Source organism: Alosa pseudoharengus, unplaced genomic scaffold (genome assembly GCF_046254945.1).
Source record: "Alosa pseudoharengus isolate Yale_2024_CS ecotype anadromous, Long Island Sound unplaced genomic scaffold, YU_APseudo_1.1 YU_APseudo_1.1_scf_13, whole genome shotgun sequence".
NCBI lineage: Eukaryota > Metazoa > Chordata > Actinopteri > Clupeiformes > Clupeidae > Alosa > Alosa pseudoharengus.
The window spans coordinates 31,833,856-31,857,238 of NW_027468598.1; the positions used below are offsets into that span (position 1 = coordinate 31,833,856).

Below are 23,383 nucleotides of genomic sequence, written 5' to 3' on the forward strand. Positions count from 1 at the left end.
CTCATCAGCAAAAGTATCACCATGCGAGACCGCCTCGCTCTCCACTAAACTATCAGCATCTACATAACTTCCGGAATATACCGCTGTGTTCACTCAGTAGGCCATGATTCACCGTTTATCTGAATATTTTGAAACAACTGGTTACCTTGATTTAGGCTTCAAAAACATAACTGTATCATGCACCCTACCTTCTGTTACACCTCTGCGCTATCCATGTGCAAGGATTTGTAATAAAATCTACCAGGCAACGCACGGATCATGAAACAATGGGTCTAAAACAACTGGTTACCCTGGACTGAAAACGCATGATCTTGCTCTCAAACAGCTAGGCTGCAATAGCCTACGTTCCTTGGATGCATAGGCCTACACTGGCCTTTGCGTGTCGCACCTTAATATAATCTGTACTAAACTGAACAGCTGAGCACTATAACATTCTCCAGCGAGAAAAATATTTTTTAGAAGTCGCCTAATGACCATGACCATGATCTAGATTCGAACTCTCTTCAGGAAAACAAATTACATGCATGACCACACCGTTCCCCACTACACTATCAACACTGTGTCGATAGTCGTTTAACTACTTTCTATCAGGTCATACATCACTGTTTGTCTGAATATTCCGAAACAACTGGTTACCTTAATTTAGGTTTAAAACATATCGTGCACTCTGCTACACCGCTGCGCCATCTGTGTGCAATGATCTGTCAAAAATTCTACCAGGCAGCATATGGATTCTGAAACAATGGGTCTAAAACAACTGGTTACCCTGGCCTGGAAACGCATGAATTCGAGACTGAAAAACAGCTACAATAGCCAGTTCCTTTGGTTTAGGACAAGCAGATTTCTATGGCCATGGCGTCTCGTTTTTCAAAGTTATAGCCTATGCTATCCTACAACGTTATGTTTACGACGGAAGATAAGTATTTGCAACCCCTACAATGCTTTTCATTTCAGGTTTTTAATTTTAAAAGGTTAACCTCATATCCCTGTTATCACAAGCAGCTTCTAAATTGGGATGAAACTGGTTACCTTGCCTCAATTAGGCTACAGATGAAACACAAGCTGCTTGCGCATATACCAACATTATGTGCTAGTTAATTTGCACCAAAAGCTCTCCAGCTACAGCTGTTGAGTGTTTGACAGCGAGATCATGCGTTTTCAGTCCAGGGTAACCAGTTGTTTTAGGCCCAATGTTTCATGATCCGTGCGCTGCCTGGCAGAATGTATGACCAATCCTTGCACATGAATAGAGGTGTAACAGAAGGTAGAGTGCATGATACAGTTATGTTTTTAAAGCCTAAATCAAGGTAACCAGTTGTTTCAAAATATTCAGATGAACGGTAAATCATGGCCTACTGAGTGAAAACAACGTCATGTCCTAAAAGTTTTGTAGTTGTTGGTAGCGGTTGGTAGTGTAGTGGAGAGCGAGACAATCTTGCATGGTGTTACTTTTGCTGAGGAGGGTTCGAATCTAGCGCGACAGATCATCGAAATTAGGTTACTTTTTTAATAAAACATTTTTCCCGCTGGATAATGTTATAGTGATGTAGTGCTCAGATGTTCAGTTCAGTACAGTTTATATTGAGGTGCGACACGCAAAGGCCCGTGAACTGTGTATGAATCCAAGGAACGTAGGCTATTGCAACCTAGCTGTTTGAGAGCGAGATCATGCGTTTCCAGGGCAGGGTAACCAGTTGTTTTAGACCCATTGTTTCATGATCCGTGCGTTGCCTGGTAGATTTTATTACAAATCCTTGCACATGGATAGCGCAGAGGTGTAACAGAAGGTAGAGTGCATGATACAGTTATGTTTTTGAAGCCTAAATCAAGGTAACCAGTTGTTTCAAAATATTCAGATAAACGGTGAATCATGGCCTACTGAGTGAACACAGCGGTATGTTCCGAAAGTTATGTAGATGCTGATAGTTTAGTGGAGAGCGAGGCGGTCTCGCATGGTGATACTTTTGCTGATGAGGGTTCGAATCCAGCGCGACACAGAGAATCGAAATTAGGTTACTTTAAAAAAGCATTTTCCCCGCTGGAAAATGTTATAGTAATGTAGTGCTCAGGTATTCAGTTCAGTTCAGTGCAGTTTTTATTGAGGTGCGACATGCAAAGGCCAGTAAAATGTTTATGAATATGTAGCGAATCTGTCGACGTGGGTAGCAGTCAGTTGCTGTTGATAGGTATACATGACATCTGGACAGGCTCGGAAACAGCTCGGAAACCAGTAGGTGGAAAAACCAGAAGGGGCACAACACCGGAACAACAGGGAAAAGGCAACAGGATAGCAGCACGAAAGATACACAGGATACACACGGAATTTTGATGGACGTCCTTATCAGTCTATGGTCTAACTTATAAACGTGTCGGGTCAACGTCAACGATAAGTAAGTTAGGCTAACGTAAACGTTAGCTATTTGCTGTTGTCATATGCTAGTGCTATATGCTTTAGGCTACGTGATGGCCATTTATCACACTAATTTTAGGTACTACTTTTACGAGGTCTGTAGTTCTGTCAAAATGTATCTTATCGTTGAACAGACTACAAGGTTATCTTCCTTAGACTTCGTAGATGTAGTTACTACAATTTGGAAGCGAATTTCGAAGTGTAAATATGGTTTTAGTGTGTAAACAGACCAACCGCGATTTTGCAATGAAGTTAATGGAGCCTTTTATGTAGGGCTACTAGGCTACTTTCACGAAGTCTGTAGTTCTGTCAAAATGTATCTTATCTATGAACAGACTACATGATTATCTTCCTTAGACTTCGTAGATGTAGTTACTACAATTTGGAAGCGAATTTCGAAGTGTAAATATGGTTTTAGTGTGTAAACAGACCAACCGCGATTTTGCAATGAAGTTAATGGAGCCTTTTATGTAGGGCTAGTAGGCTACTTTCACGAAGTCTGTAGTTCTGTCAAAATGTATCTTAACCATGTAGTATGTTTATAGATATCTTCCTTAGACTTCGTAGATGTAGTTACTACAATTTGGAAGCGAATTTCGAAGTACAAATATGGTTTAAATGTGTAAACAAGACGCCTGATGTTTAATGTTAATGAATGGGCACAGTATTATTGTGTACAGTAATGGGCTATCAGTAGTATGTAAACAGTTCATGTGTTATGTGATTTACATAAACTAGTAAACAACATAAATATTAAAAGCTGGTATTGTGTTTCCTGAATTCTTACATTCAGGCATTCAAATGAAATGTAATTAAATAGCATATCAATCATGCAACAATGCAAAAACAATGAAACTAGTGTAGGCCTAATTATATTTTACATTAGTAAAGCAGTACTCTGATGTGCATGCTTTCACAAACTTTTGTGAACAATCTTAGCACTTTAAACATTGACTGTTTTAAAGTGCATGTATAGCAATATAGTATAAAAAAAATAATAATTGTGATGATATTACAATTTGATGGGGGGTGGGAGGAGGGGGTAGGTTCATGTAGGTGGGCCCTATGACCCCAAAGTATGCCTTGACTGGGCCTCAGGTCAAAGAAGTTTGAGAAAGGCTGATGTAGACGACAAAGCAGCAAGGAGGCGTCGTGTGATCATTTAAACAAGTTTTATGACAAGGTCGATGAGGGTGGGAAAAATCGTACATTTCTGTGCAAACTTTGCCCGCACTTCAGTCACATTGTCTTTTAAGAAAATGCAGTCCATTTTTCGGTTTCAGCAGTCAACAACCTCAGAACTGACCCTTCAGGCCTCTCAGGAGGCACTGGCCTTCTAACCTAGCGACCACCTGAGCAACCAGCATGATTGCCCTAGCAACCAGCATAGCAACCACGTTATTTATGCGTTTTAGCTTATTGGATGTTGCGTTGATGCAGATAACTTTTGATCCGTGTGCCCGATTTTCATAAATGAGGTACCGTTGGAATCCTTGGATGAGGCCGAGTTCCGTGCCCCAGATCAAACCCACTCTTGCAGTTCCTCGGAACCGCAATTCTAGTTTATTATTCCCGTTCACCCACTTTTTGGCCGAACTACTGCTCCTAGACCGTTTGAGCTATCGACGCGGTTCGAACTCCAAAAATTCAGGCCCGAACCGGTGTAACTTGCTTGTTGATTTCGTGTCGCTGGCACTTGTCGTTTTCGCGGTATTCCTGTTTTTCGGCGTTTTTGGGCCCCATTGAAATGAATGGCGGAATGTTCAAGGATTCTAATTCGATTGTGACATCACAGCTCTAATTGCTTAAGCTTGCACCTGGAAGAGTTCTAAGCCACCTGGCAGAGCTCTAATGGGCTGGGCTGGGCTGTCTGTGTATATGAAGGTGTGTGCATGTAACTTTTGACCCGTATGTCCGATTTTCATGAATGAGGTACCGTTGGAATCCTTGAATGAAGCCCAGTTCAATGCCTTGCCAGCACTAAGTGTAAAGGTAATGTAAAAAAAGATGAGACAGCGCGAAGCGCTGTCTCATCTTTTTTTTAAAGCCAAACCATGTTGATACAGGTCATTAAAAAAAATATATATATATTTTCCAAATCCATTCAGCCCAGTTCAATGCCTTGCCAGCACTAAGTGTAAAGGTCATGTCGCGCTGTCTCCTCTTTTTTTTAAAGCCAAACCATGTTCATATAGGTCATTAAAAAAATAAATAAATAAAGTATTTCACCAATCCATTCAGCCCAGTCCTATACCCAACTAGCTCCATTTGAACTTAGTTATGTGTACAGTTCTATAGATTATTACATTGAGAAACACACTTTCATACAGATATCATGCATATCCACGCAGCATTACTAATCAAGTTACTCATCGTTGCCCAGCAAGAAGTCCACAATCAATTCAATTGTCTTGCCACGATCTGTGGAGCTTACAGACAACGTTATATTACTATAGGTTCTGTATGCTATTTAAAGCCGACCTAACGCTGAGTCCCTTGTAGACGGTGTGTTGCAATGCATTCTGGGTGCTGTGCTGTGATTCGACGGCTCGTCACCTGACCCACCAAACAACAACTCTCTGGGATGTGGCAAATATCGCGTAAAAACCTTGTTGCCGGTGTTGTGCCCCTTCTGGTTTTTCCACCTACTGGTTTCCGAGCTGTTTCCGAGCCTGTCCAGATGTCATGTATACCTATCAACAGCAACTGACTGCTACCCACGTCGACAGATTCGCTACATATTCATAAACATTTTACTGGCCTTTGCATGTCGCACCTCAATAAAAACTGCACTGAACTGAACTGAATACCTGAGCACTACATTACTATAACATTTTCCAGCGGGGAAAATGCTTTTTTAAAGTAACCTAATTTCGATTCTCTGTGTCGCGCTGGATTCGAACCCTCATCAGCAAAAGTATCACCATGCGAGACCGCCTCGCTCTCCACTAAACTATCAGCATCTACATAACTTCCGGAATATACCGCTGTGTTCACTCAGTAGGCCATGATTCACCGTTTATCTGAATATTTTGAAACAACTGGTTACCTTGATTTAGGCTTCAAAAACATAACTGTATCATGCACCCTACCTTCTGTTACACCTCTGCGCTATCCATGTGCAAGGATTTGTAATAAAATCTACCAGGCAACGCACGGATCATGAAACAATGGGTCTAAAACAACTGGTTACCCTGGACTGAAAACGCATGATCTCGCTCTCAAACAGCTAGGCTGCAATAGCCTACGTTCCTTGGATGCATAGGCCTACACTGGCCTTTGCGTGTCGCACCTTAATATAATCTGTACTAAACTGAACAGCTGAGCACTATAACATTCTCCAGCGAGAAAAATATTTTTTAGAAGTCGCCTAATGACCATGACCATGATCTAGATTCGAACTCTCTTCAGGAAAACAAATTACATGCATGACCACACCGTTCCCCACTACACTATCAACACTGTGTCGATAGTCGTTTAACTACTTTCTATCAGGTCATACATCACTGTTTGTCTGAATATTCCGAAACAACTGGTTACCTTAATTTAGGTTTAAAACATATCGTGCACTCTGCTACACCGCTGCGCCATCTGTGTGCAATGATCTGTCAAAAATTCTACCAGGCAGCATATGGATTCTGAAACAATGGGTCTAAAACAACTGGTTACCCTGGCCTGGAAACGCATGAATTCGAGACTGAAAAACAGCTACAATAGCCAGTTCCTTTGGTTTAGGACAAGCAGATTTCTATGGCCATGGCGTCTCGTTTTTCAAAGTTATAGCCTATGCTATCCTACAACGTTATGTTTACGACGGAAGATAAGTATTTGCAACCCCTACAATGCTTTTCATTTCAGGTTTTTAATTTTAAAAGGTTAACCTCATATCCCTGTTATCACAAGCAGCTTCTAAATTGGGATGAAACTGGTTACCTTGCCTCAATTAGGCTACAGATGAAACACAAGCTGCTTGCGCATATACCAACATTATGTGCTAGTTAATTTGCACCAAAAGCTCTCCAGCTACAGCTGTTGAGTGTTTGACAGCGAGATCATGCGTTTTCAGTCCAGGGTAACCAGTTGTTTTAGGCCCAATGTTTCATGATCCGTGCGCTGCCTGGCAGAATGTATGACCAATCCTTGCACATGAATAGAGGTGTAACAGAAGGTAGAGTGCATGATACAGTTATGTTTTTAAAGCCTAAATCAAGGTAACCAGTTGTTTCAAAATATTCAGATGAACGGTAAATCATGGCCTACTGAGTGAAAACAACGTCATGTCCTAAAAGTTTTGTAGTTGTTGGTAGCGGTTGGTAGTGTAGTGGAGAGCGAGACAATCTTGCATGGTGTTACTTTTGCTGAGGAGGGTTCGAATCTAGCGCGACAGATCATCGAAATTAGGTTACTTTTTTAATAAAACATTTTTCCCGCTGGATAATGTTATAGTGATGTAGTGCTCAGATGTTCAGTTCAGTACAGTTTATATTGAGGTGCGACACGCAAAGGCCCGTGAACTGTGTATGAATCCAAGGAACGTAGGCTATTGCAACCTAGCTGTTTGAGAGCGAGATCATGCGTTTCCAGGGCAGGGTAACCAGTTGTTTTAGACCCATTGTTTCATGATCCGTGCGTTGCCTGGTAGATTTTATTACAAATCCTTGCACATGGATAGCGCAGAGGTGTAACAGAAGGTAGAGTGCATGATACAGTTATGTTTTTGAAGCCTAAATCAAGGTAACCAGTTGTTTCAAAATATTCAGATAAACGGTGAATCATGGCCTACTGAGTGAACACAGCGGTATGTTCCGAAAGTTATGTAGATGCTGATAGTTTAGTGGAGAGCGAGGCGGTCTCGCATGGTGATACTTTTGCTGATGAGGGTTCGAATCCAGCGCGACACAGAGAATCGAAATTAGGTTACTTTAAAAAAGCATTTTCCCCGCTGGAAAATGTTATAGTAATGTAGTGCTCAGGTATTCAGTTCAGTTCAGTGCAGTTTTTATTGAGGTGCGACATGCAAAGGCCAGTAAAATGTTTATGAATATGTAGCGAATCTGTCGACGTGGGTAGCAGTCAGTTGCTGTTGATAGGTATACATGACATCTGGACAGGCTCGGAAACAGCTCGGAAACCAGTAGGTGGAAAAACCAGAAGGGGCACAACACCGGAACAACAGGGAAAAGGCAACAGGATAGCAGCACGAAAGATACACAGGATACACACGGAATTTTGATGGACGTCCTTATCAGTCTATGGTCTAACTTATAAACGTGTCGGGTCAACGTCAACGATAAGTAAGTTAGGCTAACGTAAACGTTAGCTATTTGCTGTTGTCATATGCTAGTGCTATATGCTTTAGGCTACGTGATGGCCATTTATCACACTAATTTTAGGTACTACTTTTACGAGGTCTGTAGTTCTGTCAAAATGTATCTTATCGTTGAACAGACTACAAGGTTATCTTCCTTAGACTTCGTAGATGTAGTTACTACAATTTGGAAGCGAATTTCGAAGTGTAAATATGGTTTTAGTGTGTAAACAGACCAACCGCGATTTTGCAATGAAGTTAATGGAGCCTTTTATGTAGGGCTACTAGGCTACTTTCACGAAGTCTGTAGTTCTGTCAAAATGTATCTTATCTATGAACAGACTACATGATTATCTTCCTTAGACTTCGTAGATGTAGTTACTACAATTTGGAAGCGAATTTCGAAGTGTAAATATGGTTTTAGTGTGTAAACAGACCAACCGCGATTTTGCAATGAAGTTAATGGAGCCTTTTATGTAGGGCTAGTAGGCTACTTTCACGAAGTCTGTAGTTCTGTCAAAATGTATCTTAACCATGTAGTATGTTTATAGATATCTTCCTTAGACTTCGTAGATGTAGTTACTACAATTTGGAAGCGAATTTCGAAGTACAAATATGGTTTAAATGTGTAAACAAGACGCCTGATGTTTAATGTTAATGAATGGGCACAGTATTATTGTGTACAGTAATGGGCTATCAGTAGTATGTAAACAGTTCATGTGTTATGTGATTTACATAAACTAGTAAACAACATAAATATTAAAAGCTGGTATTGTGTTTCCTGAATTCTTACATTCAGGCATTCAAATGAAATGTAATTAAATAGCATATCAATCATGCAACAATGCAAAAACAATGAAACTAGTGTAGGCCTAATTATATTTTACATTAGTAAAGCAGTACTCTGATGTGCATGCTTTCACAAACTTTTGTGAACAATCTTAGCACTTTAAACATTGACTGTTTTAAAGTGCATGTATAGCAATATAGTATAAAAAAAATAATAATTGTGATGATATTACAATTTGATGGGGGGTGGGAGGAGGGGGTAGGTTCATGTAGGTGGGCCCTATGACCCCAAAGTATGCCTTGACTGGGCCTCAGGTCAAAGAAGTTTGAGAAAGGCTGATGTAGACGACAAAGCAGCAAGGAGGCGTCGTGTGATCATTTAAACAAGTTTTATGACAAGGTCGATGAGGGTGGGAAAAATCGTACATTTCTGTGCAAACTTTGCCCGCACTTCAGTCACATTGTCTTTTAAGAAAATGCAGTCCATTTTTCGGTTTCAGCAGTCAACAACCTCAGAACTGACCCTTCAGGCCTCTCAGGAGGCACTGGCCTTCTAACCTAGCGACCACCTGAGCAACCAGCATGATTGCCCTAGCAACCAGCATAGCAACCACGTTATTTATGCGTTTTAGCTTATTGGATGTTGCGTTGATGCAGATAACTTTTGATCCGTGTGCCCGATTTTCATAAATGAGGTACCGTTGGAATCCTTGGATGAGGCCGAGTTCCGTGCCCCAGATCAAACCCACTCTTGCAGTTCCTCGGAACCGCAATTCTAGTTTATTATTCCCGTTCACCCACTTTTTGGCCGAACTACTGCTCCTAGACCGTTTGAGCTATCGACGCGGTTCGAACTCCAAAAATTCAGGCCCGAACCGGTGTAACTTGCTTGTTGATTTCGTGTCGCTGGCACTTGTCGTTTTCGCGGTATTCCTGTTTTTCGGCGTTTTTGGGCCCCATTGAAATGAATGGCGGAATGTTCAAGGATTCTAATTCGATTGTGACATCACAGCTCTAATTGCTTAAGCTTGCACCTGGAAGAGTTCTAAGCCACCTGGCAGAGCTCTAATGGGCTGGGCTGGGCTGTCTGTGTATATGAAGGTGTGTGCATGTAACTTTTGACCCGTATGTCCGATTTTCATGAATGAGGTACCGTTGGAATCCTTGAATGAAGCCCAGTTCAATGCCTTGCCAGCACTAAGTGTAAAGGTAATGTAAAAAAAGATGAGACAGCGCGAAGCGCTGTCTCATCTTTTTTTTAAAGCCAAACCATGTTGATACAGGTCATTAAAAAAAATATATATATATTTTCCAAATCCATTCAGCCCAGTTCAATGCCTTGCCAGCACTAAGTGTAAAGGTCATGTCGCGCTGTCTCCTCTTTTTTTTAAAGCCAAACCATGTTCATATAGGTCATTAAAAAAATAAATAAATAAAGTATTTCACCAATCCATTCAGCCCAGTCCTATACCCAACTAGCTCCATTTGAACTTAGTTATGTGTACAGTTCTATAGATTATTACATTGAGAAACACACTTTCATACAGATATCATGCATATCCACGCAGCATTACTAATCAAGTTACTCATCGTTGCCCAGCAAGAAGTCCACAATCAATTCAATTGTCTTGCCACGATCTGTGGAGCTTACAGACAACGTTATATTACTATAGGTTCTGTATGCTATTTAAAGCCGACCTAACGCTGAGTCCCTTGTAGACGGTGTGTTGCAATGCATTCTGGGTGCTGTGCTGTGATTCGACGGCTCGTCACCTGACCCACCAAACAACAACTCTCTGGGATGTGGCAAATATCGCGTAAAAACCTTGTTGCCGGAACAACAGGGAAAAGGCAACAGGATAGCAGCACGAAAGATACACAGGATACACACGGAATTTTGATGGACGTCCTTATCAGTCTATGGTCTAACTTATAAACGTGTCGGGTCAACGTCAACGATAAGTAAGTTAGGCTAACGTAAACGTTAGCTATTTGCTGTTGTCATATGCTAGTGCTATATGCTTTAGGCTACGTGATGGCCATTTATCACACTAATTTTAGGTACTACTTTTACGAGGTCTGTAGTTCTGTCAAAATGTATCTTATCGTTGAACAGACTACAAGGTTATCTTCCTTAGACTTCGTAGATGTAGTTACTACAATTTGGAAGCGAATTTCGAAGTGTAAATATGGTTTTAGTGTGTAAACAGACCAACCGCGATTTTGCAATGAAGTGAATATGGAGCCTTTTATGTAGGACTACTAGGCTACTTTCACGAAGTCTGTAGTTCTGTCAAAATTGATCTTATCTATGAACAGACTACATGGTTATCTTCTTTAGACTTTGTAGATGTAGTTATTACAGTTTGGAAGCGAAATTCGAAGTGCAAATATGGTTTAAATGTGTAAACAAGACGCCTGATGTTTAATATATGTTAATGAATGGGCACAGTATTATTGTGTACAGTAATGGGCTATCAGTAGTATGTAAACAGTTCATGTGTTATGTGATTTACATAAACTAACAACAGAAATGTTAAAAGCTGGTATTGTGTTTCCTGAATTCTTACATTCAGGCATTCAAATGAAATGTAATTAAATAGCATATCAATCATGCAACAATGCAAAAACAATTAAACTAGTGTAGGCCTAATTATATTTTACATTAGTAAAGCAGTACTCTGATGTGCATGCTTTCACAAACTTTTGTAAACAATCTTAGCACTTTAAACATTGACTGTTTTGAAGTGCATGTAGGCAATATAGTATAAAAATAATAATTGTGATATCATTACAATTTGATAGGGGTTGGGAGGAGGGGGTGGGTTCATGTAGGTGGGCCCTATGACCCCAAAGTATGCCTTGACTGGGCCTCAGGTCAAAGAAGTTTGAGAAATGCTGATGTAGACAACAAAGCAGCAAGGAGGCGTCGTGTGATCATTTAAACAAGTTTTATGACTAGGTCGATGAGGGTGGGAAAAATCGTACATTTCTGTGCAAACTTTGCCCGCACTTCAGTCACATTGTCTTTTTAAGAAAATGCAGTCCTTTTTTCGGTTCCAGCAGCCAACAACCTCAGAACTGACCCTTCAGGCCTCTCAGGAGGCGCTGGCCTTTAACCGCAGCCAGAAGAGAGTCAGCAGAAATTTGATTGCCTTTAAAAAATCTGACTTCTTAAAAAATCTTAAACTGGCTGCATTACGTGATTATTTCTGAGATTCTGATACGTTTTTAACCATGACCTATACACAGTTCTGGTTTGAAAATGTATCTCTTAAAATAATCACTTTATGCAGTCAGCTTAAGATGGCTTACTAGCAACTAACTAATTACCCTAGCAACAACCTAGAAACCACCCCTGTAATGTCAACCTAGCGACCACCATAGCAACCATGTTATTTATGCGTTTTAGCTTATTGGATGTTTATTGAATTTTTAATTGTTAATGCAGACAACTTTTGATCCGTGTGCCCGATTTTCATAAATGAGGTACCGTTGGAATCCTTGGATGAGGCCGAGTTCCGTGCCACTGATCAAACCCACTCTTGCAGTTCCTCGGAACCGCAATTCTAGTTGCTCTTAAGATTCCAAAATAAAAGACTGAAGTGCAAGTAACTACAAGTGCAAAGTAATGTATTCTTAGTCAGAGTCAGAGGTAGCATTCAATAAAGTTTCAGTTAGTCATTTTAAGACGTTCTTGTGGGAATCATGTGTGGATGCAATTCATAACGTAGTTCAAATAACAGTTTGTACTTCTCCTTTGGACAAGCACTTTTGAGTCTTGGAAAACACTTTTCCATTTCCATCTGGATTTTGCAAACAGAGTCAATAAAATGAGCCCTGCATGAGTAATACAAGCAGCTGCAAGTAGGCTAAGCATGCTAAACTTGACATCCAAACAGTATTCTAACGTTAACTTTGAGATAAGGTTACTGCTTGATTGCATACTGTAACTTAACTTTGTTTAGTCTCCTCAATGTACTATGTTGTGATAAGACCTTAGCAGAGTTTACTTTAACTTTAATGCAGCGGTTTTGAACAAATTTGCGCAGCATGGTCACGATGCTAAGCGGATTTAATAGCAATGTAGCCCACTGTGTTCTATGCAGTGCTTCTATGTGGCAACAACAATCCTTCAACAATCGTGAATATTTTGTTAAATGCACATGCAGAGGAGGAGCAGCGGGCTCGTTACGAGAGAGAGCCGGCGGGGCGAGGAAAGGCTGTGTGAGTAAGGGGCTCGTCATCACTTTTGTCGTCACGTTGTAGTTCGTTTGTAGTCCATGTGGCCTTTCATGTCCAACAGTTTTAATGTGAACTTGGGAATTTGCCCTTTTTATCACTTGAAAAGCTGCATATCTTTCTTTCACGAGCATCTTACACTATATTTTAAGCAAATACAGTTGTTTGTTTAGGATTAGTGAGTGTATGTTTTACCCTTTGTTGTGGCATCCGTGTTTGTCACACATTCGATGGCAAAGCACTTGAACACTGTCGGAAAAACAAAGTAGCCATGGGGGCGGTCCTTGTCATTCCGAGGTGCTCTGAATGCACCATAAGTGGCAAGCGCAGCTCAATGAAATTATTTTATCTTATCTTTAATTTAAATAGCAGGCCTACAACATAGAACATCAATGTGTGGTGGCCGGTTTTGATTTCGTGGTGCCCAGCCACAGATTAGTCAACGTATGAAAAACACTGAAGGTGTAAAATTAAAAATATTTAGCAGCACACGTTATGCTTGACGAATCGACGCTCATATTTTGCGTCGACGTATTTTTTGCGTCGACGTCATCGATTACGTCGACGCGTTGTCCCAGCCCTAATTGGATTGGATTGGGATTGGACTGGACTGAATTGGACTGGACTGAATTGGACAGGACTGGATTGGATTGGAATGGACTGGATTGGATTGGATTGGGATTGCTGAGATATGAGCCTACTTCAAGTGATTGTTGATTGGATTGGATTAAATTGGACTGGATTGGATTGGATTGGATTGGATTGGGATTGGACTGGACTAAATTGGACAGGATTGGATTGCAATGGACTGGATTGGATTGGATTTGGATTGCTGAGATAAGAGCCTACTTCATGTGATTGTTGATTGGATTGGATTGAATTGGACTGGATTGGATTGGGATTGGGTCTTTAGTCCATGTACAAAGTTTGGTTTCAATCCATGAAAGCGTTAGTAAGATATGAGCCTAATTCATGTCATAGTTTTCCCTAGTGGTCAAAAGACACCAAATGTATTGTAGCTATTTAGGATGTGTTCATGAGTCCACATACCAAGTTTGGTGTTGATACGAGAAAGTCTTGCTAATTATAGCACCCCTAGTGGTCAAAAGTCACCAAATTTATTGTGCGTCCTCAGGTTGTGACCACAAGTCCACGTACCAAGTTTGAGGTTGATACGAGAAAGTATTGCTAATTATAGCGCCCCTAGTGGTCAAAGTACACCAAATGTATTGTGTGTCCTCAGGGAGGGGTTCCAAGTCCATATACCAAGTCTGGTTTTGATATGTGAAAATGTTGCTGAGATATGAGCCTACTTCCTGTGATTATAGCGCCCCCATAGTGGTTAAAAGTCACCAAATTTATTGAGCCTTGTCCTAATTGGGTCCTGAGCCCATGCACTGAGTTTGGTTTCGATACGTGAAAGCTTTGCTGAGATCTGAGTTCACTTCCTGTTTGGCGGCTTATGCCTATAATTATACAGTTATACTTGCCTTTCACTACAAGTCCATATTGACAAGTAGCTGTAATGCTGTAATGTTATAGTGTGCTAACCTCCACAACTCAACAGCATTCTATTCTAGTATGCTAACCTCCACAACCCAACAGTATTTGAACACTAATGCTTCAGGTGGGATTTGAACGCTCAACCTAAGGATGACCAGGCATTATCCCACTAAGCCACTGTCAATCCTACATCTTTGCCAGTCACATTCACATGGTGAAAATTTGTATTGGTAAACACACAAGAAAAACTCCAAGTATACATTTGACAATAAAATGAAGGGCTTTCCTGAAAGAGTACACCTGAAAACTTTTGGATATTCTGGGGCAATTAGACATTTATAGAGAAGAACAGTAATGGATGAAATATAAATACGATAGACTTAATGATGAAGGAAAAATAGTAAACAAAGAAGTTCCCCTATATGTCTTAGAGTGTGTCGGCATTCTGATTCTTGGCAACTAATGAGTGTGAATGTTAATTGCCTGATGTCATTCAGGTGCTGTTCAATGGTGTCAATCTTCAATAACCAATAGCATGTGCATCTTGAGCCCAAAGCTCTAGCAGGATTTGAACTCTCAACCTAAAAAACACCAGCACAAGGCATTATCCCACTGAGCCACTGACAATCATACACATTCAGCAGTCACATTCAAATGGTGAAAATGTGTGTTGGTAAACACACAAGAAAAAGTCCAAGTATACATTTGACAATAAAATGAAGGGCTTTCCTGAAAGAGTACACCTGAAAACTTTTGGATATTCTGGGGCAATTAGACATTTATAGAGAAGAACAGTAATGGATGAAATATAAATACGATAGACTTAATGATGAAGGAAAAATAGTAAACAAAGAAGTTCCCCTATATGTCATAGAGTGTGTCGGCATTCTGATTCTTGGCAACTAATGAGTGTGAATGTTAATTGCCTGATGTCATTCAGGTGCTGTTCAATGGTGTGACTCTTCAATAACCAATAGCATGTGCATCTTGAGCCTAAAGCTCTAGCAGGATTCGAACTCTCAACCTAACAAACACCAGCACTAGGCATCATCCCTCTGAGCCACTAACAATCCGACATATTAGGCAGTCACATTCACATGGTGAAAATGTGTGTTGGTAAACACACAAGAAAAACTCCAAGTATACATTTGACAATAAAATTAAGGGCTTTCCTGAAAGAGTACACCTGAAAACCTTTGGATATTCTGGGGCAATTAGACATTTATAGAGAAGAACAGTAATGGATGAAATATAAATACGATAGACTTAATGATGAAGGAAAAATAGTAAACAAAGAAGTTCCCCTATATGTCATAGAGTGTGTCGGCATTCTGATTCTTGGCAACTAATGAGTGTGAATGTTAATTGCCTGATGTCATTCAGGTGCTGTTCAATGGTGTGACTCTTCAATAACCAATAGCATGTGCATCTTGAGCCTAAAGCTCTAGCAGGCTTTGAACTCTCAACCTAACAAACACCAGCACTAGGCATTATCCCACTGAGCCACTGACAATCCTACATATTAGGCAGTCATATTCACATGGTGAAAATGTGTGTTGGCAAACACACAACATCAAGAAAATTCCTAACATACATTTGACAATAGAATTAAGGGCTTTATAAAAAAAGAGTACAGATCTGAAAATGTGCACTGTTAATGGTATCCACCTAATGATGGTTGTATGCTTGTTATCCAATAAAAAAAATACTCATATAGGAATATAAGTGATATAGGATAAATGGGCTGAGTGGTCGAACTTTATTGGCCTATATCTCTGAAATGGAACAACATATCCAAATTATTTTGACTTTTGTGAGGCTTTGTCTAAACATTGTCTGTGAGAATTTTGGTGAAGATTTGATAATTTTTGAAGCCTGTGAAACTTTTTATGATGTTTGGCTTTTCTCTGAAATTGTGGCAAAAGTAAACATTTTTAGAGCATAAGACCAGGGTGAAAAAGATGCATCTGAATGTAGAGATTAATATGATGAAAGAATTTTGAGTCTAGATCAATCTGGTAAGGAGAAATAAGCGTTTTTGACAAGAGCGCCACCTTTGGGTGCAGTACCCCAAATTTGGGTTATGGGTAGTGGGGGGTACTGGTAACAATACTTGAAAATGTCAAGTTTCTAAGACTTATGGTTTATAGGAATATAGGTGATCTAGGAAAAAAGGCCTAAGTGGTCTAACTTTATTGGCCTATATCTCTGAAATGGAACAAAATATCAAAATTCTGAGCGATAACTTTTGTGAGGCTTGGTCTAAACATTGTCTGTGAGAATTTTGGTGAAGATTCAATTATTTGAATCCAAGCTTCGCTGCTTGGCCCCCAATAATAAGAAAAGGTAGAATCACTATGGGTTGCCGCGCAGCTTCGCTGCTTGGCCCCCAATAAGAAAAGGTAGAATCACTATGGGTTGCCTCGCAGCTTCGCTGCTTGGCCCCCAATAAGAAAAGGTAGAATCACTATGGGTTGCCGCGCAGCTTCGCTGCTTGGCCCCCAATAATTCGGTTTGTATCACGATTTTTGACTCACGGTTCGATACGAACCTCGTGCTAAATTTGTCCTCAACATTGGGGTATTGGAAATGAATTAGGTTGGTAATGTAGGCTACATAGTTTCGATATGAGTAAGTTACACACATGATTCTTCATAACTGCTGTGTTAGTAAAATGATTGAATGTCCTGTGAATTAATAACTAGATGTAACGTCAACGTGTGATTACTAGCTGTCTTTCCCATTGGAATCAATGATATAATGTTAACTTGTTTTCCGCTAAAATGGGGCGTGATGCAGATTAAATGTAGCCTATCTTTATGATGATGCGCCTTTAGTAGGCTACGTAAAGGCATGCTGCACACACTTGTTTGGGCTTACGAGCCGGCCAAAGAGTAGAAGCTTAGGCTGACACATTAATCGTGTGCCGCCAAGATTTTTTCACCGTCACTTGTTCTGCTGTCAACAATCCTCTTTGGCTGCTACTATTTTGACTCTGGCTTTGATGCACCGTTTCTTGTCCTCAAACTGCCAGACACTTCCTAGCAAATATTCTTATGCCCTTTCCATTACACTCATAAATCTGCCGCCCGAGTTGGAAAGTGTAAATTACCCAGATTTCTTGCGGCATTTCACGCAGGCACGCCCCCTTTACCTCGGAGTACTCGAGGGTACCCCAGGGGGTCAAGAGCGTGCAGATTAGCTTCGGCATGTTAGCATACGCCATTTTCAAATATGACAAATATGTTTTAAATTGCTGTGGACACCGATGCCGAGGGCCCGAGCACCGACGCACTGAGAGGTGCGAAGCCCTATTGTTTTTGAAAGGATTATTATTATTATGGCCCGAGCACCGAAGGGCGCAAGGCCCTATTGTTTTTGTAAGGATTATTATTATCGAGTATTATTGGGGGCCAAGCAGCGAAGCTGCGAGGCAACCCATAGTGATTCTACGTATTCTTATTATTATTATAACGAAACGCTAATTTGCCATTGAACCATACAGTAAAAAGTTGAGATATTCGGCACATTGATTCGGTTCAGTCATATCTTTAATTTATCAAAGTTTCAAGTCTGCACTTTGAGTGCTCTAGCGCCACCAACGTTTCAAATGTTGAATTGCATCTATGCTTTTACCGTACATCACATTTTGAACATTAAGGTATATTTGGAATCCTTGGATGAGACCGAACTCGACGCACACCATGACGTCAATTTCCGCCATGTTGGATCTTCCGCCATATTGTATTTCATCAAAAACACTTAAAAGTCATCAAAGGTTACAAAGTTTGTCCGATTTTCACAAAACTTGACGCAGATGATCTTCAGACCATGACTCATGCCGCCAAACAGGAAGTGAAGTGATCTCAGCAAGGCTTTCGCGTATCAACACCAAACTCAGTACAGGGTCTCAGGACCCAATTAGGAGGAGGCTCAATAAATTTGATGACGGCGTAGCCTTGCTATAATCACAGGAAGTGGGCTCATATTTCAGCAATGCTTTCACGTATTGAGACCAAACTTAGCACATGGACTTGGGACCTCATCCTGAGGACAGACAATAATTTTAGCGACCTTTGACCACTAGGGGTGCTTTAATTTGCAACACTTTCTCGTATCAACACCAAACTTGGTATGTGGACTCGTGAATACAACCTGAGGACGCACAAATAATTTGGTGACTTTTGACCACTAGGGGTGCTATAATTATCAACACTTTCTCGTATCGACACCAAACTTGGTATGTGGACAAATGACTACAACCTGACTACGCACAATAAATTTGGTGATGTTTGAGGTATGCGTATGTGTTGGGGGTTATTGGGGTGTGTGGGAGAGGAGGTTTATCTGTGTATATGTGTGTGTATGGGACAGGGGGTTAATTGGTTGTGTGTATAATGTAACAACATTGTGTTGCCATGACGACTCCTGCTCAACTGCTTGGCCCCCACATTGCTGCTTGCAGCTATATTTATATATATACTTTTTTGCTTTCCTGTTTTTGAGGTGGTTAACATGGTCGAAAACTCTTGAAATTTGGCACACACGTCAGGTGTCACGCATCGCAGTTAGGTACAAGAGCTTGACCCCGGGTATGGCCCAGAGACCTGCTAGCGCCCCCTTACGCCCCCTTAGATGACTGATCCCGTGGTGGGCATATACTTTCAGCTATACACACCAAATTTGGTAGGTGTCTGTATCTCCCCAAGATGAACGACTTTCGTATGTACAATGCATTAGCCACGCCCCAACAGGAAGTGAGGTATTTGGGATTTTGCGCAGACTAATATGTGATGAAATATGTGATGAATCATGATGCCAAAAGAGGTGCTTCCCATGGGTGAAAACGCATGAAATTTGGCACACACATTAAGTGATACAGTGAATAGACAGGGATACAAGCTTGGCACCGGGCGTTGCCCAGGAACTCCATAGCGCCCCCTTATGTCACTGTGACTTGTGGTTGGCATATAGTTTTAGATACACACACCAAATTTGGTGGGTGTATGTAACTCCCAAAAACAAACAACTTTTGTATTAACATGCCATTAGCCACGCCCACAGGAAGTGAGGTAATTGAGATTTTGTGCGTTGTGGACATGATCGATCAATTTTAACATACTCCTCCTAGACGGTTGATCCGATTCATGTCAAAGTTGGTATACATGACGCCGAGATGTTCCTGATTATAAATTGTGAAGCTTTTTTTTTGATATGTTGTAATTTGACGAAATGGCGAAATTATTAATTTTAATACCCTTCCACATAAACAATAAATGTGTCATAATATCACCATGCATGGCTTGAAATGTTTTAAATTTCACAGGTCATTGAAGACCATGTTAATGATAATATTCACATGCCCATAATGCATGTTTGGCATAGCGCCACCAACTGGCAACAGCAAGACTGACAATTATACTGATGTCATATGATCAATTTGAACATACTCCTCCTAGACGGTTTGTCAGATTCATTTGAAATTTGGCAAATATTATGCCAAGATGTCGCTGATGTTAAATTGTGAAGGGATTTTTGATAACTTATATATTTGATATGATTTTAATATCTCACCTCATAAACAGGAAATGTGTCATAAATCACAGTGCATTGAATGAATGGTCTGAAACTTCTCAGGTTAATAGATATCATGATTATGATGATATCCAGACACCCAATGGGCCTGCCTGACATTGGGGGCATAGCTGGCGGTCTGCTGGCATTTTTTACTCATCGGTTCTCTGGCGGGTTGCAGACAAATTGAGCAATATTATATTGGTCTAAAATCTTTTTTCATTTGTTTAGTTATACTCCATATATAATTTTATTAACTTTTCTTAATATTCATGACAAGTTAAATTTAAAGAGATGGTGGTCCAACGGCGGACCACAAGTGGCATGCCACCGGCGGCATACCACCAGCTGTCCGCTATCTGCCAATCTGATTTTGCTATCTGGGATGTTTGATTATCTGTGTCTTCCCTGGGATGTTTGACTCTTTGTTGATGTTCTCCCCTTGTGCTTTATATTTTGCAGAAGTAATAATTAAGGGGATTAAGGACCCACTGATACCCACAACGTCCAGTCATGGCCACCTCATACACAGACTTATGGGGGTGTTCTTGCTAGTAACTGTAGTCTATCTCCTCCTCCTCTACATAGAAGAGAACAGTAGATTCGGAGACAGCCTAAGAGCTCCTTATCCAAGTGGTAGAAGTGTGCCTAAGAGTGTCTGTGGCCTTCCGGAGAGCGTGAACCCTCTGCTCCAGGTCAATGGCTCCAGGACTTACTTAGTCTCATCGTACATGGAGCATCGGTCGAGGTCGCAAATCCGCACAATAGCTGTAGTGAAACGTACGGAGGCTGTCAGCTATTCCTGCTTGTTTTGCTGTGATGAAGAACTCAAGAGTAGCGACGCCATGCAAGATATCCACTCTGACCACTTTGGATTTAACTTTGGCACGGCAGACATCTTGTGCTCGGTCCCCGAGAATTGCTTGACGCTCTCCCATGTGGCAATTTACAAGAGGCCTCTAGGGATCCAGAAGCCGTCTTTTCTCCCCATTCGGAACCAACAGGAGCGTCAAGAGTCCTTCCCATACCAGTTTACCGTCTGTATCTCTGTGATGTATGACTACACCAATGTCCTGCAGTTGGTACAGACCCTGGAGATGTTCCGACTACTGGGGGCCCAGCACGTAGCTATCTACAAATCCAGCTGCAACACAGCCACACAGAGAGTGCTGGATTATTACGTCAAGGAAGGCTTTGTCGAGATCATTCCCTGGCCCATAACGCAGTATATTAAAGTGTCACGAGGGTGGCAGCCATCGGTGTCTCCAGGAGACCTGCATTACTTTGGACAAATTGCAGCACTGAACGACTGCGTGTACCGTTTCATGTACCAGACACAGTATGTGGTGCTGCAGGATCTGGACGAGGTCATTGTGCCGGTCATGGTGAACAGCTGGACGGAACTGCTGCCTGTGTTGGAACAGAAGTACGGTAGTTACACTAGCTTTGAGTTCGAGAACAACGTGTTCCGGAACACCGTGGGCGGGAGGAACGCGGCGCAGCGGCCGAAGGAGTGGCAGGGCGTCACTGGTGTGGACATCTTGGATCACGTTTGGTGCGAGCCGAACGACCCCAACGCATTCAACAACTTCAAGGTGATCGTTAATCCCCGAACAGTATACCGCACAACGGTGCATGGCCTTCTGTCGGCGGACAGCACAGGGGTCCGTGTTAATCGTGACGTGGCCAGGAATTACCACATCAGAGCCCCCTGGCGGCAGGATGTCGGCAATGACAAACTTATACGGGACGAGCGGCTTTGGGATTATGCCCCTCGCCTCATCCCTGCTGTTTCAAGTGTGTTAAACAAGACCTCTGCAAAATAGTGCGCCACTATTATACTAAAATACTATGTCATCTAGCGGCTGTATTGTTTTACCTATCCATTATATTGTTGGGTAAATGAATCTGATGAATTCCATATGATGCATCATTCCACAAAATGGTTTGTTTTCTCTATCGTCAAGTTATTCAATAGGCTAAGCATATAGCCTTGACTCAAAACAGCTGTTAGGATTATGTCATTCTGATTTGTAAAAAATGTCACATGCAGCCATGCTTAAATTCTGCTCACTTCACTTTTATGATATTATTATATTATCTGTAGGCCTATTCATTATTGAATGTTTATCTGGAATTATGTTTTTCCCTATCATCCTATTTTTAAAGCAGGCCTACCTGCAGGCATGTAATTGGGCTACATAGCATGTTTGAACGGGCACTGCACTAGTTCTGGAAATGTAAACAAAAGGAGCTACACTATTATCTCAGTGAAATGAAAATGAGCGGAGATACTTAGGCATCAGGGTCAGGCTACTGAATCATGAAAACATGGAGGACCGCATGTCAGTCTGCCTGGCATCATGGCCTCGGCGCAATATGGAGTCTGTGGGGCAATAGGGTGCATCCCAAGCTCATGCGGCTTCTCTGTTCTCGTGTTCAGTATTCATTCATGTCTCAAAAACTCAAATCAAACATGACCTCATTTTCAGGGTCAATAAGTGAGAATACTCCATGTTCATATGATATTTGTAGGCTTTGGTATAAGTTCATATTCTCTGCAATTTGCATGTAAAATGGTCTGTATATTCTGGCCATGCAGAGGTGATGTGCCCCATTTGTAAGACAAAGTTCATCTACAAAAAAGTTACCATCTTTGCCCAAATAAGGAGATTCGGTATCTTGAGATTTTTTTCTATGGGAAAATAACATTGGGATTTTGAATTATCGCACCTGTTAAACTCTCGTGGGGACGAAGAAATCAGAAATGCAGACTTTTTGCTCTAGACAGTTTTGTCCTCTGCCTTCAAGTGGATACTGTGATGTACGGTACGTGAAGACGGCACACTTTGATCTTTGCTACTCCAGAACTAACTTACAATGCAACTTGCCATAGGTAGTTAGCTTCAATTAACATCCGGATCTCCTTATATGGGCAAATATGGCTGCTTTGGGTACTTTTTGTAGGCAAACCTCAGGGGTCTATTGACATCTCTTAAAAGTGATGCACGGGTGAGACATCTCATTTCTCATATCTGACTCTCCTTCATTCTCCATTCTCCTTTCTTTTCAATAACTTAATTAGGAGGGGTTAGGACAGGAGGAAGGGAGGAAGGATGGACAAATAGTCGGCACCCAAATGACCAAGATCTGGATGTCCTTATATGGGCAAAGATGGTAGCTTTGGGTCCTTTTGCAGGCAAACTGAGGTCTGCAGACTAATGCTTTAGATAAACGTGACAAATTTCACCTGGCTTTATTGGGCATCATTTAAAACCGACATTTGGCTTCCCTGTATTAAACACGAGGTATGAAGAACAGAAGCAGTTTAAACTCATGTTATACAGTCTTATGTGATCCGTTACCAGGCAAAGCGCTTACAACAGACTTGATATGAGATAAATAATACAGACAATATGATGGAGTGGCAGGTCCCGTAATATCTGGAGATATCCATGATTTTGTGTTAATCTAATAAAAAGAATCCAGTTTTTTTCTATATGTTTTAAACATGTACGTATGTCCCTCTTTCCTAAAGCAGACCCTTCCTGAGGATG

General features: G+C 41.1%; 1 protein-coding gene across 1 annotated transcript in view; it reads left to right on the top strand.

Annotated features, from left to right (window-relative positions):
* Positions 1 to 23,336, top strand: part of LOC143122048 (uncharacterized) — a 41,653-nt gene extending 18,317 nt beyond the window's left edge. The window contains exon 2 of the mRNA XM_076282833.1: positions 20,289 to 23,336. Coding sequence (XP_076138948.1) covers positions 20,289 to 21,652 — 1,364 coding nt within the window. The 3' untranslated portion in view covers positions 21,653 to 23,336. The remainder of the gene's footprint in view (positions 1 to 20,288) is intronic.
* The last annotated feature ends 47 nt before the right edge of the window (positions 23,337 to 23,383 follow it).